The 15,954-nt window shown below is 34.5% G+C and overlaps 1 protein-coding gene across 1 annotated transcript in view; it reads left to right on the top strand.

The window, feature by feature from the left end:
- The window catches only part of LOC111518320 (uncharacterized), a 162,109-nt gene that overhangs the window by 142,001 nt on the left and 4,154 nt on the right, over window positions 1–15,954 (top strand). Inside the window, exons 4-5 of the mRNA XM_074176479.1 lie at window positions 8,234–8,336; window positions 12,378–12,740. Of these exons, the coding sequence (XP_074032580.1) occupies window positions 8,234–8,336; window positions 12,378–12,740 (466 nt within the window). The remainder of the gene's footprint in view (window positions 1–8,233; window positions 8,337–12,377; window positions 12,741–15,954) is intronic.

Genomic DNA, 15,954 nt, shown 5'->3' with positions numbered 1-15,954 from the left:
TTACGGAAATGGAAGCATTGCTGGTAGAAGTGTGTAGAGTTGAAAGAAGACTATGTTGAGAAATTTGAAAAAAAATGGGAAAATGTGCCTTGTATCTTTGTTAAGTCGGAAACTTTTCAAACCACCCTCGTACTCCTTTCAAAGGAATGAATGAAAGGAGGAAATGCTTCGTCTGCTTTCATCACGTATCGGGACAAAAAAGAAATGTTTCGCAAGGAATATTTGGTACTTTATCCGTCAGTGGAGTATTATGGGTACAAATTTGAAAAGATATTTCTGCTTTTTCCTAAAATTTAAAAAATGCAAAAAGTTTACCTGAATTTGTCAATTGACAAAAGGAATTCGATTATAGCACTTTTTTCTGTGTATACTACTTTATATATTGTCATTTATGTCGAACAGTTTCACAAAACAAACTAATATACGGAATGTTTCAATATTTTGGCTCTCTTCTGCGTTTTGCTACAATTTTTACGCGACAATGTTGTAAAAGTCATTTCTTCCAAAACCTACATTTTTTTAGAAAAAAATATCAACTTTGCATCGTTGCATTTGTGATTGAAAAAAAATTGTGCTGAACAGGGAACGAATATATTATCATTTCATTAGAAAAAAAATGAAAAGGAAATTCAAAAAATATATTACATTACATAATACATTTGTGGTACCGTATAACTTTTGAATAAAAAAAACCTATGAGAATGTAATATTTTTCAGAAACCTGGAAAATAAAGATAAATTGTAAGAATTCCATTGAATGTAAAATGTCTTAAAAATATTTTATGAGTACAAAATCATTTTGTGAAATACTGTTTTCAGCCGCGTTAATAATATTTTTCAAATTTAAGTGAAATGAAATGGTTCATCACACTTTTGATGAAAGGTTGAACGAAACACTGTTAATAGAGCGGATCGGTGTTGCAAGTCTTTGAGAGAATAAATATTGATATATAATTTGGAATTCAATGAATTTTTCGACGCAGTTAAGAGTATTATGCAACAAATTTATTGGCGTAGTTAGCAGGCCTGTGCAAAAAGTTCATTGATGCAGCCAACAGACATGTGCAACAATTTCATTTTTGCACGTAACAAACCTGTGTAACAAATTTGTAGATGCAGCTCACAGAATTCTTCAACAAATACACAGATGCAGCTAACATACCTGTGCAAAAAATGTATTGCCGGACCTAACAGATCTGTGCAACAAATTCATTGACGCAGCCTAAAAACCTGTGCAATAAATTTATTGATACAGCTAACAGACTTGTTGTGCTATAAATTTATTAACGCAGCTTGCATACCTGTCAATAAATCTTTCGGTCCAGTTAACAGACCTGTACGAAAATGCTATTGACGCAGCTAACAGACATGTGTGAAAATTTTACTGATGCAGCTAACAAACTTGTGCAAAAATTTCAATGATGCAGCTAACAGACCTGTGCAACAATTTTTTTGTTGTAGGTAACAAACCTGTGCGACAAATTCATAGACGCGGCTGACATACCTGTGCAACAAATTCATAGATGCCACTAACATACCTGTTCAAAAATGTTATTGGCGCAGTTAACATACCTGTGCAAAAATTTCATTAATGCAGCTGAACGATATGTGCAACAAATTTGTTGACACAGCTAACAGACTTGTGTGAAAATCTCGTCAATGCAGCTGACAGACCTGTGCAAAAATTTCATTGATGCTGCTAAAAGATATGTGCAACAATTTCATTGTTTCAGGTAACAAACTTGTACAACAAATTCATTGTCACAGCTCGCAAACATGTACAACAAATGAATTGATGCAGCTGATAGATCTGTGCCACGAATTTTCTGACGCAGCTAACGGACATATGCGAGAATGTTATTGATGTAGGTGACAGACATGTGCAACAAATTTATTGACGTCGCTAACAGGCCTTTCAACAAATATATTGACGCAGCTAATAGACCTTTGGAAAAATGCATTGACGCAGCTAACAGACTAACAGTCAGATTATCAAAGTTGCTTGTAATATTAGAGTATATAATCAGTCGATGGCTCACTGTATAGAATCTACTAGCAGCAGATGGGTTTAGGAGTTTTATTGAGCATTGAATATTTCTGATTAATATTTTTGGGTTTTTTGTTATTCACGTCATCTTTATCGATTTTTCTACGACTCTGTGATTGGAAAACATCACGTTTTCATTGATTAATATCTGTAAAATTAATTCGGTTCAGAAGCGATGAAGTGGCTTCAGATAATGAACTTCCAAATCGAACACTTTTGGAAGTTTTGGGAAAGTTTAGACTCCAATTTGATTAAGTTTCGATTTATCAGTTCAGAAATAATTGAAATCTTCACACTTCAACTACTTCATACGTACAATGAATTGAATCGTAATGATGAAGTTCTTTGTTAAGCTGGCAAATTCTATGAAGTATTCCAACCGAAAGTGGATTGTGAATTTGTTTTAGTCGATTGGATCAGTTGAGCGGAAGAGAAATTTAATTGAATGAGACAAACCAATGTTTTTGGGTCCTAGAGTATTTTGTGTTTTGTTCATATGCCAGTTCCTGAAGTTCCCTTACCTGAAGTTTAGGTGAGTTGGAACTGGCCTGAATAAATTGTTCTTCCAGATTAGTCTTCCTCAAAGTGGGCGATAACGCCCCCTTGTGGGCGTTGGAGGCCTATAGGGGGGCAGTAAAGGGCACAAATTTAGAGACGGATACAAAAGGAGAAACCATATTTAATAAACTGGAAAAAAATTTTGATGAGAAAGAAATTCCGCTGGAGAATATTATATCAGCTGCTACGGATGGCTCTCCGGCTATGACAGGACGTCACAAAGGCTTCATAGCGTACTTGAAAAATAAAATTCCAGATATGCTCGCTGTACATTGCGTCATTCATAGGCAACATTTGGTTGCGAAAAATTGGAGTCAGCGCCTCTCTCAATCACTGCAATATATCATCAGAGCAGCTCTATAAATTACAGATTTATTCAAACAGCTTTGTGTTGCTAATGATGAAAATTTCAACTGATTGCTATTTCATACAGAAGTACGTTGGTTATCAAGAGATAACTGTCCGAATCAATTTTACAATCTATTTGACTCTTGGAAAACAAAGACAAAGAATTGCACGATAACCTCATCACTTCAAATATTGCGTACTTGACAGACCTGTATAAAGTATTCAACGATGTCAATCTATAACTTCAAGGTGACGACAAAAAAAGTCATTGCTGCTTTTGTAGCAAAATTGCTATCATACAAGAATAATATCTGAAGACGTGAGTTTCGCAATTTCCCTAATTTGTTAGCAGTATATTTCAACAAAGACGACTTGCTTGTTTACTGCCAACATTTGGAGAACCCCCACAGTGATTTCGCAGAATGATTCCAGCACATTTTGAAATTGGAAATACTGGACTAGGTGTTGGATTCTGTTCCAAATGTCAACACAGTAGGATCACCGCAGCTGGAAGAAGAACTCATAGAACTGATAACGAACGAGGAAATGAAAATAAAATTAATGGATACCAAGAATTTCGGCTAGCAAAAGCCAATCCCGCAATTGTACCCTGGATTGTGGTCCATCGTTCAACGATTTTTGAAAGCATTCCCATCATCGTATTTATCTGAACGTGGATTTAGTGCTGTGACAACGTTGCTAAACAAAAAGAGAAATCGGTTGCAGATTACCGAACGCGGTGACTTACGGCTGTTTTTGAGTAAATTCGAGCCTGATATTAACAAACTTGTTGAAAATCATCAAATTCATCCTTCACACTACATTAGTTTTAAAATTCAAATTGAAATGTTTGTTTTAATAACATGAATAAAAGTTTTCCTAATATTACATTACTCTCATCAAAAAGTCTAATTTTCACATTCTCGTGGGCGGTAGACAAAATAAGTTTGAGAACCTCTGTTCTAGATGATTTGGTAAAATGTTTTTATCAGAATCTCACTATCAAATGTTATGAAATACGTTTTTGGTCGCTCTCCATTCACTATCGATCACTATCCATCACGGAAATCGTGTAGTATAATTTAATATGGTCAGTAGAACAACTCCATCTATAAATAACGAGCTTCCACAAAAAGGGCAAAGCAGTTGGGTGAAAAACAAAACAGGCTTTGCACAATACTAGCTTCTCGTAATTGTTTCCACCCTCAGAAATAATAAACCACATCAAGCCGTAATTTACGACTCATTTCGCATGACCACCATCACACGTTCACATAAACATTGTCCGCCTCTATATCAAAAGGTAATCAGCGATTATAAAGTCGTTACACAACATTTGCATAATATTTCCCACGAAAGGTGGAGGGTTACGCTCAGACCGCTGAGAGAAAATGTCGTTTTATTTTTCCGTGTAACGGATTTTGTGAACTTTCTGGAGTGTCAGATTGTTTGGCTAATAAAAACTTATTCAGTTTCTAATTTAAGGATCGCGTTAGGCAAATCTGATGAAATTCCAAGTTAGGGACTCCTGGACTACCCGTTTCCTTTTTCCAAATCTTGATTGATGATTCAGAGAATTTTTTCGGTCTGCTTTCGTTACGGCCCCACAACTTTCAATAAACTCTATCATTGAATGACATTTTATCGTTACTGATTCACATACAAAACAGCTTGAAATTTTCCAAATAAAAAATCAGTCATGATAAAATAAAAGCTTTTATTTTCTCATTTTGGATTTCCAGATGTTTTGGTTCCCCATGATGCCCCTCCATTGGTAGAAATTTCAAATATTTTCACCAATGAATGGTATCAAAACATTTATTTTCTCCGCCTCATCACGCTCAAAGCAACGGTTGTACCAAAATTTGCATGAAAACTAAAAAACGCCATTCAGAAACGAAAATAAACGAAAGAAAAAATGTTTTGGAAAAATATGTTTTCGACTATCGAGTTGCTGAAGATAGTTCGAGGGAAATTACTCCGTTGAAGATGATCTTTGGCAGAAATATTGGAAGCCGTCTAAATCCCCTTCGCCCTTTTCAAAAAATTATTAATAATTTGAAGGTTCAGAGCCCGATTGCTAATTTCGGAGGAATACAAAGAAATTTTCAATCAGGTGGAAAAGTTGTAGTGAGACACTTTTCAAACATGAAACCCACTCCAAGTTGCTGTGGCAGGGTAAAGATCTCATAGAACTAGCTCAAGATGCCATGGAAGATATGGAAAAGATACAGAGCTGGTGCGACTCAAACGAGCTTACTATAAACTTTAACAAAACACATATCGCCACCTTCACACGAGAACTTCAACAGTCTTAGGCTATGGTTTCTATGTCTTTCTATATCTTTCTACAACCAGGCCAAAACATCACAGCAGAATCCTATCGTGACCGAAAACTGTATCAGCAGCAGCCAGCACTAGTTGACAGAAGAGGTCCGTTCGTCGAAATTCTGTTGAAGTCAAACCGCCATGTTCTTTCCTTGAATGATGTAATTTTGACGCACCCTGTATACTCCACTTAATGTCTGTTACATTGCCACCATGTTTTTGTCTTCAATCTGATTATTCATTCATCACTCTGAATTACCGATGATAGCCGACAAAACATCCGTCATCACTATCATTAGTTCACATTCATGTTCAACATCTCCCATTGGTGTCGAGGCTAAGGACAAAGCCTACCACGCCGACGACCTGGGTTCAATTCTCATACCAATCTTTTATTTCTAATTTAATTTCCTTCAGCTGCAAAATTACTGACTGGTGCACAACGAGGGGGCTCAGGGGTGAAGTCCTAAGAAGGCTCGAACGGTAAAGCAAAGTCCCAAGGAAGCCCAATTCCACGCTCTTATCTTTGAATCTCTCCGATACTCGATCCATCCTCCTCTGCATCGATTACGTCACACGTGTCTCCCTCCCACTCCCTCTGTGAAACACTTACCGATGACGCGCGACCTTGAAGTGGCCTCGTACATACCTTGTTTCCCTACTGACCTCTCGACAACCGACTTTACTTTAGGTCGATGATGGCCACTATCTTGCACTGATGAGTGGCTAACGAGCCCAAAACCGGTCTGCAAGTATGCCCGTTCCAAAATTGTAGGTCGACTCTTTCAGTTGTATTGCCAATTGCATATGCAGGGAATTTTCTGTGAAGATTCCTACACTGACGCCTGTCGGATATAATCCAACGCCCTTCCTGGTATTAGCCAGGTGAGTTGTTGTTTTCTGATAGGCGTCAGTCCATTCAACCTACTGTGTAGGTATAAACGAGACTGGCTTGAAAGTTTGACGTTCATTTCTTTAGAACAACGTTAGTATCTAGTTTGCATTGCATAAAGCCACCTTTTAATTGTTGAACCTTATAAGCTTCATTCAAGAGGGGTTTTTGCGAAATTTGCTAAACACCTCGTTATCTGAAAACAAATATTAGAATTGCCGTCGAAACACTCTGAAACACCAGTCATTGATACCTTTCAATCCAATAAGAGTTAAATAAAATAGCAGTTTTCACTAATGTGGCAACATTCGAACCGATGCAAACCTAGAATCACGATGTGTTATTTCCTGTTAGCAACTGTCAAGCGATCCTCAACTAATCTACATTCCATGAGCCATGAACCGCTGAAAATAATCCAACTATGCACGATGCCGAAGTTGTTTCATTGTTTTGTCAACATATAGTAAAACTTCCAGTCGCTGGGGTTATAACAATGTAAATCCAACACTCTGAAACCTCACATTGTTGGAATCTATTAAAACTGCAGCATCAGCTGGGAGTACGTGATTCCGGAGAGCGAGGGATTTGATGTGGCATACTAAACAAGCTTGTACAGACCGCATGTGGCCTATTACTGTTAATAAGAATCGAGAATGTTCCAGACGTTCGTCAAATTTCGTTGCAATTACGACATTTCCCGCTGTTTCAGGAACGAAACCACTAATAATTCAGGAGAATTATTAAAAATCTTGTAGGTTTTGGAAGAATGGAAAAGTTCATGGGAAAATTTCTTTTTTTGATGAACTACTTTATATCATAAAATAAATCAATTGAGAATTCTTATTTTTATCGTTTTTCATCATTCGTTAAGCTGCTTTCGCAGGGAATCCCCGGTCAGAGTCATCGGGACTTGCCCATAATAGAAAGTCAATCAAAGTGTCGCATGCAGACGCGGTCTCGCTTCATGTACCTATAATATAATTTCTAGAAGAGAATAAATGTTTATTCATCTTGATGAATGAATGAATACGTTTATTTAGCAAATCCTAATATACATACAATAATAATATGTCCATAAATAACAATAATAATAACTAATAACTAGAGTAATACATATGACTGTAACCTAACAATGTTGAGAAATAAAATAGAAAAGGAAACAAAATTCAAAGGTAAGTAACTAACCTAGATAAGACTATACTTACAATTTAAAACATACTGATACATGATAAATGTTAAGGTTTAAGACTACTGATGTTCTGCATCATTGAATCTTTTCCTAGAAAATTGTGTTTATTTTAATATAGTTATTTAGTTTAGATTTGAATATATAAATACTTTCGCTTTGTTTCATGTCTCTTGGCAGCTCATTAAAATGGTTAAAACCTTTATAAAACAATATTTTCATGGATCTGGTTAATCTCCATCTTGGCAAGTGAAAAAGATAACTTTGTCTTGTCTCGTAGTTGTGAGTACTGTCACGATAAGTAATAAATTCATCAAAATAAGATGGTAACATATTATTAATAGTCTTAAAAATAACGTTGTTTTAATAAAATGTTCAATTTTCTGATTTGAATATATTCTAATAATATGTTTTTTTTCAATATTAAATCGTCGTTTTTCCCGTCACAGAAAAAAATTTTGTATTATACACGGGAAAAATATTAGATTTTAGCTTTCCCCCTGCTTCACGTCGGGAGACAACACAACCTCGAACTAAAATCTAATACTTTTTCCCTTGTATAATAAATAAGAATAACTTTTTAGTTCGATGTTCTTTATAAGCGTGTTTTTTAGTTTTTTAAACTATATTTGAAATCTTATGATCAGAACCTGTATAATTTCTCAGCTCTGTCTTCGATAAACAAAATCATTAAATGAAAGTTACACAGAATTTTTTTTGTGGAAAGTACTTTCAATTTTATCGAGGTGTTCCTACATAGAAATTTAATTTTTTTTTCTTTTCGTGAAAGGAGATTCATTCATGATTCCAGAACGAGTTGATTTATTGCAGTCTCGCTCAAAAACCAAGAACTGAACCTTTTCTTTTTTTGCAGGACATCTCGGAGAAAAACGTTGGTGCCAGCGAAATCCTGTTGGAGCTCATGGTGAGAATTGCAGCCCATCCTGACCAATGGAACAGAGTTCATAAATTGTTACGTGAGTGAAACTTTTATCGCATGAAAATTTCAGGCTTGATATCATGCTCAAAAATGCATGAATCCGACACCGAAACGCTCCGTTTTTGGCGGCTTTTTGCGCTTCGCTCGTGAATGTAATATAATTCGGTCATTTCATAACGAGAACCGGTGCGGGACACTATGGAAAATAAAAGAAATAAGAGGGTTGGCGAATTTTATGGATGAGTGGTAGCGAATTACTAATTGACCGTGACCTCTGCCAAAAAGATCGTTTCTGTACAAAGATGCTTCGAAATTTTCAAACCAGTTTAACTGCTTTCAGTTCAACTGAAAAGGAAATTTTGAAAATGAGAGGATCAGGTTTGGAGAAAAAACACTTTCCCTGTCATTGAGTTGAATATGAAGAGAAAAATTTCTAAGAAAGAAAGAGAAAGTGAAATACATTACTGAAAATTCTTTACAAAGAGGTATAGATCAGGCCCAAGTTTCTTTCAAATGAAAACTGTAAATTACATTTTTTTGGAAAAGAAAGTTTGTGGCCTTCCACTCCTTCATCTTGATACAAGACATGTGGTAATCTTTCGAAGAAAGGAAGTAATCAATTTCGAAAAATTAACTCTATACAAAGATCTGCAGATCATGCAAATAAGTAACTTTCAGAGAAAAACTAGAAGAAAAACCCCTTTCACAACAGCTATTTTCATATAAACATTGAATTACACGAAAGAAAAACAATTTCAAAACATATACTTTTATACGGAAAAACACTTTATCCCGTTTTTATTCGAAACATTCGTAATGGAATTGAATCAGATATCATTCACAGGAATATAATTGATGAGAGAAGCGAAATTTCACTTACATTGGAACATTGTCATCCTCACTGAGAGACATCCGATGTTAAGATTCTTGCGTATCGGCTCTTCAGTAACAAATACGGATAACATAATAATAAAAAAACACTCAATTCGTTCTAAAAATCACTACATGTCAACGATGACAGTACATAAATAACATTCATTCGCTTATTAAATCCCAGCCACAGGAATCTTGTTAAAATTGAAAGAGTATATTTTTAGAAGTGAATAATTTTTGGTAAAAAAAAGTTTTTGGCTGTCTACTATTCCATCTTGATATAAAAAATGTGGAAATCTTCTGATAATGTTTCTTACAGCGAAATATCGATGTCTGCCAGTGAGGATGACAATGTTCCATGTAAGTGAAATTTTTACCTATCATTCAGTATATTGTGTAGGAATCCTGTGAATATCTGATTCATTTCCATAACGAATTTTTGGAATACAAAGTACTATTTTCGGAATATATGGAGCCTGTTGGCGTGAAAAGCTGTGCCAATTAGTAATAGAAGACATTAAATTGATGGATAAATTATTTACTGTGCCAATTCCAAATACAAAAACGAAAAAAGGTCGTTCTTTTTGCATTGTTGGAAAAAATGTCAACTATTTTAATAAATACGTTGCATGGCATACTTCTGCCATCAATCATCAACGTTTTTTTTTTTCTGAAATACTCAAATTATAAATGCAGTGCCAACCCAGTTGGTATGAACACGTTTGGGAAAATGTCCTCTGCCATTGCTGAGTTTCTGAACCTCCCGAAACCAAAGAAATATACAGGCCACTGTTTTAAAAGGTCTTCTGCTTCTTTGCTAGCAGAATCAGGAGCAAATATAACGGATATTAAGAAGCAGGGAGGATGGAAGTCTACAACAGTAGCTGAGGGTCGATCAATCTATTTTTTATAAAAAGGCTGTCGTTGAAAGAATAATTCCAACAGCTAGCTTCAGCGTTACAACAACGCCCTTTTCAGTTCAAGAATTTAATATTGATGCCCATGAAATTGTCAAGTCAGATAGTTCAAATATATTACAAGGTTCTTAAAAATCGCAAGGTATTGATATCAGCAGTTGTACTTTTCATATGTACTTTTCATATTAATATTCATAAATAATGATAATAATAATGAATGTATACAATACATTTGTAACAGAATTTATTTGTATATATACAGTGAACACCATATGTAACGGATAAATTAATTTTCTACGTTATTAGCCATTTTCAAGAAAAACCCTGAAACACATCAAATTATGTATACGAATAGACACTCTGTGACATAAAAAAATTCCTCGTCTTCACCTCCCTCAACGTGACACCCTCATTCTGAAGCGTATTCAATTTTCTTTACAGCCATATCTTTATTTTTCAATTTCGTGCATACGTCAAAAAAACAATTGAATAAATTGTGTTGTCTAAATCATTTATTAAAACTGTAGCAGTCAATGTGCAACTAATGAAAGTCTTCAGATCGAATATTCAAACTGACAGCCATTTGTTTCTTGACAATAATAAAGGCGTTGCTGAAAGCTATCAACAACATCTTGAATGGTTTCGGCAGTGATACGTTCTATTTCTTCTCTAATTCTGATTTGCAAACTTTCAATATTGTTTGGTCTATTGATGTTTACTCTAGACTTTAGGTAACCCCACAAAAAATAGTCAAGCAGTGTCATGTCGGGAGAACGGGCTGGCTAATCTATGGCACCTCGTCTACCAATCCATCTGTTGGGAAAAACCTCATTCAGATATGCACGAACGTAAGCTGCAAAATGTGGTGGAGCACCATCTTGCTGATACCAGATACTCCTATCTATTTGATTGGGATTATCATTATCTGGAAAAAGTCTTTTCAGCGGTTAATGTTTCGTTGAAAAAATATGGTCCAATTATGCAATTATTTATAATCCCTGTCCAAACATTTACTCTTCTGAGATATTGAGTGTGGACCTCCATCATCCAATGGGGATTTTCTAGGCTCCAATATCGACAGTTATGTCTGTTGACGGTTCCATTCAAAAAAAAGTTGACTCGTCAGAAAACAATAAATTTTTCTCAAACGAAGGATGTCGCAGACACCTGTCTTCCATTATTTCGCAAAACTCAGTTCTGCGATCTGGACCGTCTTCGTTGAGTTTATGCACAAATTGTACTTCATAAGGGTGATATTTTTCACTTTTAAAAACACGCAATATCAAACTTTGACTTATGTCGTAATCGGCGGCAAGTTGTCGGGTAGGTTTATGTGGATTCTCCTCGATGTCTATCAAAATATCCAATTTCTTCCCATCGTCAATCAATACAAAAACAAATACAATACCCAAATCCACGAAATTTCGTTTCTGTTCTACTAATGGTAGATTGAGAAATGTGATGATCAGGATATTTATTATTTTCACTAACATTCTTCTGGGTTATAGTTTCGTTCCCACATCTTAGTACTATCTATTAATACTTCTACTCTTTGACGTTCAGTCAAATGAAACATTGCTAGAACTTTCAGCTTATTGTCTGAAAGTAATGTTGAACAAGAAACACAAACAACAACTGCAAAACTGCTTCTCTTCAGCAAGTTCACAGAAAACATACAATTTTTTACTCAACTGTCACGGCTGACAAACAACGGTTGGTAAAAACAAACAAAAAAATTGAAGGTGCATGGCATATTGTACAGCAGACGGATTCAGTGGAATACATACGAGGATTTTTTTGTTTCATTATGACGCATGTACGAAATTAAAAAATAAAGATATGACTGTACAGAAAATTGAATACCCTTCGAAATGAGGTATCACTTGACACCCTTTTTCATTTAAAAAAATTGGGGAGGTAGCTGTCACGTTGAGGGGGTGAAGGAGGGGGGATTTTTTATACAAAGTGTCTTTTCAAATACATAATTATACGTGTTTCAGGGTTTTTCCTAAAATGGCTAATAACGTAGAAAATGAATTTATCCGTTACATATGGTACTCACTGTATATCTATTGTTTATAATAAAACTGCTTTGGAAATTGAATAATTATGTTTTGTTTATTGCTATTTGGTTGAAAAAAATCGTGTTGTACTTTAAACACTAGTGTTAAAAATATTTTTCGACATGCTACTTCGTAAACATCATCTTTTAATACTCTTGACAATCATTAAAAAAGTTACTTTCGAAGAAAGTTGTACGGAAACACTGTTTTTCTTTTCCATTTCAGAAAGTATCGACCAAGACTTGGTATCATCCAAGAACGTCTTCGACAAATTGAAGAACTCAATGAAACAACAAACTCACGCAAACGTCAGTAGTTTGAAGGATGATGATATTCTTGAAGAGAATGTTCACTATCAACGGAACGAAAGCAAGCCTAAAAGCGATCACAATAACACCAAGAAATTCGAAAGAGATTATGACAGAAAGAACAACAGGTGGCCTACTTTCGATGACGGAAGCGCTAGTGTCAAGTTTGTAAATAGCAACGATACCAAAGTCAATGGGAGCAGAGCTGCTAAGACTTCCTGGCAAAGTAAACCTAATAGACCAACATATCCGAAGAATTTCGCATATCACAGAGTTACAGGTGAGTATTTACCTGTAAAGCCGAAATTTAATGATAATAATAACAATTTATTACCCAAGAAAAATACAATGTTTACACTAGGGAAAAAATAACTTTAGTTTCATAGAAAAATCGAGTGAACCCAGTTTTAAATCATTGACCTTCTGTCGTTATGTCTCGAACAAAATTATTTTCGATTCGACAACAATCTTTATTCTTCTTCAAAAGGTTCAATCATGAGAAATCCGTTGAGCCCCTTACTTGCGGAAATTTTCATGAACAACCTAGAGAAGTGGATTCTTAAGCATCCTTCGATTGAGTATTTCTTGTATTAGCATAGATATGCGAATGACGTTTTCGTATATTCCATAGATACTGAGAGACAATCAGATATTTATTTTGTAGAAATTCGTATTGAATATGAATACTTGAATTAGATTGAATACTTGAAAATAGTATTATGAACCGAAACAGGCCGTAGCAGAAATCAGACTGAAGCTATCTATAAACTAATGTTTGAGCCCTGATGATGGATTTATTAAAGTCCGAAACGTTGGCAAAAACAATTGTTCATCTACGAAGAATCTTTGATCCCTTTCTCAACCAATAAACATTTGAAAAAAACAATTTTCTTTATCCTGTATTGTTATATGTATATTAACTACATATATACAGCGTGACTCACGGTCGATGGTAGGCAAAGCATGATTTTTCTGGAAATTTCACCTCTCACATTTCCTTACCTGTTCTATCGATCTAAAATATTTTCAGAATTGCGGCGTAGCCACTTCCATCAAAGAGTCCTAGCAACTTTTTTTTTTAATGGAACACCCCATATATTAATACATTTTTGGAATCGCTTTGGTATTTTAATACTTTTTTGTTAATAATATCATATACCTATCTCTATCTGTTTTCGAGATAAAAAATAAATTGTGCTAAATATGGTCCAAAACATAGCCTTAATTGAAATTAAGTACATCAGGACTCTCAATTCGTGAAAAGTAGATATTTTGAAGATAGTTTGGACAAACCCTAAATATTCAAATAACACCAAGAAATCGACTTCATATCATACAGGGCATGCTAAAATTACTATTATTTCCATTGTGCATAAAAGTAGTCAAAAGTTCATTTTTTCAAATGGAACCCACTATATATTACTCGGTAAATTGAAAGATGATGAAAAATGCTACAAGATGATATATCATGTCCCTATACCTAAATCGTCAAGTTTTCTCAATAAAGTCGCTTCTTCTAGATACATTATTTTTTTTTAGAATTTGGATTTAGGTAGCAGTGGAATTATCAAGCTTATAGCAGTTCGGTTATTTTCATAAGTGATTTACAAAGAGTCATCGATGGTGTTTCGAATCATCTTCCAAAATGAATGCAAATATCGATTATTTAAACAAAGTTCTTATGAAATTATTTATTATACACGGACAGTATGATCAAATCATTGCCAGAACTTGTAGAAAATTCAACCAAATGTATCCTGAATTAACACCAATGAACGAGAGGAAGTTTGTAAGATTACAAAATAATTTCCTTTTTACTTATAAAAGTAACCGATCTGCTATGAGCTTGATAATTCCACTGCTACCTAAATCCAAATTCTAAAAAAAAATAATGTTTCTAGAAGAAGCGACTTTATTGAGAAAACTTGATGATTTAGGTATAGGGACATGATACATCACCTTGAAGCATTTTTCACCGTCTTTCAATTTACCGAGTAATATACTACTTTTATGCACAATGGAAATAATAGTAATTTTAGCACGCCCTGTATGATATGGAGTCGATTTCTTGCTGTTATTTGAATATTTCGAATTTGTCCAAACTATCATCAAAATATCAACTTTTCATGAATTGAGAGTACTGATGTACTTAATTTCAATTAAGGCTATGGTTTGGACCATATTTAGCACAATTTATTTTTCATCTCGAAAACAGATAGAGATAGGTATAGGACTTTATCAACAAAAAAGTATTAAAATACCAGAGCGATTCCAAAAATGTATTAATATACGGGGTGTTCCATTTAAAAAAAATAAAGTTGCTAGGACTTTTTGATGGAAGTGGCAACGCCGCAATGCTGAAAATATTTTAGATCGATAGAACAGGTAAGGAAATGTGAGAGGTGAAATTTCCAGAAAAATCATGCTTTGCCTACCACCGACCGTGAGTCACGCTGTATATTAATAACAAACATTGGATTTACTATTGAAGTAGAAGCAGACAATTCAAACTCTATGAATTTTTTGGATTTGACAGTTAGTAGAATGAATAACAAAAACGATTTTTCAAATTCATCACAAACCCTCCCGTACAGATATTACCATTCGTTGCGATTATACCCATTCGTTCAACACAAAATGATAGCATATGATTCATAGATTAATCACTATTCCTCTTTCAAAAAATAATTTCAATAAAGAACTCAATATCATTAAGCAAACTGCTGAATTTGCTGAATTATTAGACAAAATACTTTTCAAAAAAGTCTACGCAAAAGCGATTGATGAGTTAGATCAGTGATTCCCAAACTATGGCTCGCGACCCACTAGAGAGTCGTGGAAGCAATTTTGGTGGATCCCAGAAAACAGATTAAAAACACTGAATCCTTTTGAATGGTGTTTACCATTTTGGATAAAGGCTAAGGAAGAGTATTCAGTTCTTTCGAACATAACCTTGAAAGAGCTTTTTTCGTACTGTATTTTATCTTCAATTATATCATCTCTATCATTTTCTTTTCGAGTTGTATTCCTCAATAGTGAATTTTCACGATAATAATAATAAAAATATTATTAGCAATAAAAATTATACTCAATATTATTCAATATGTGGGTCGAGAAAAAAATTCCACAATAAAGGTGAGTCCTCAAGCAGAAAAAGTTTGGAAAACGCTGATTTAGATAATCAAAATCAAAGTTATAGAGCTTTAACAAATTTCGGACAAACAACAGAAAAATTGTCTGAAAAATTGTCTTCATTTTTCAGAAAAGAAGACATCAAAATAGCATATGGAACAGGTAATTCGTTGGGAATGTTAGTTAAAAATAATGAAGGTAAAACATACAAATTCAAAAAACCAGGAGTATATAAATTAGATTGTGGAACTTGTCCTGAAGTATACATTGGTCAAACCGGTAGAAAATTCAGAAATCGCATCCAGGAACACCATATGACCTATGTAAATAAGAAAAATTGGCTCACTTCTGCTGAAGGCCAA

This window comes from Leptinotarsa decemlineata, unplaced genomic scaffold (genome assembly GCF_025532065.1).
Source record: "Leptinotarsa decemlineata unplaced genomic scaffold, Ldec_3_MD MMD2_tig00001719_RagTag_RagTag, whole genome shotgun sequence".
NCBI classification, from domain to species: Eukaryota; Metazoa; Arthropoda; class Insecta; order Coleoptera; family Chrysomelidae; genus Leptinotarsa; species Leptinotarsa decemlineata.
Note: the sequence above shows the minus strand (reverse complement) of the source record. Positions and strands in the feature narration are given on the sequence as shown.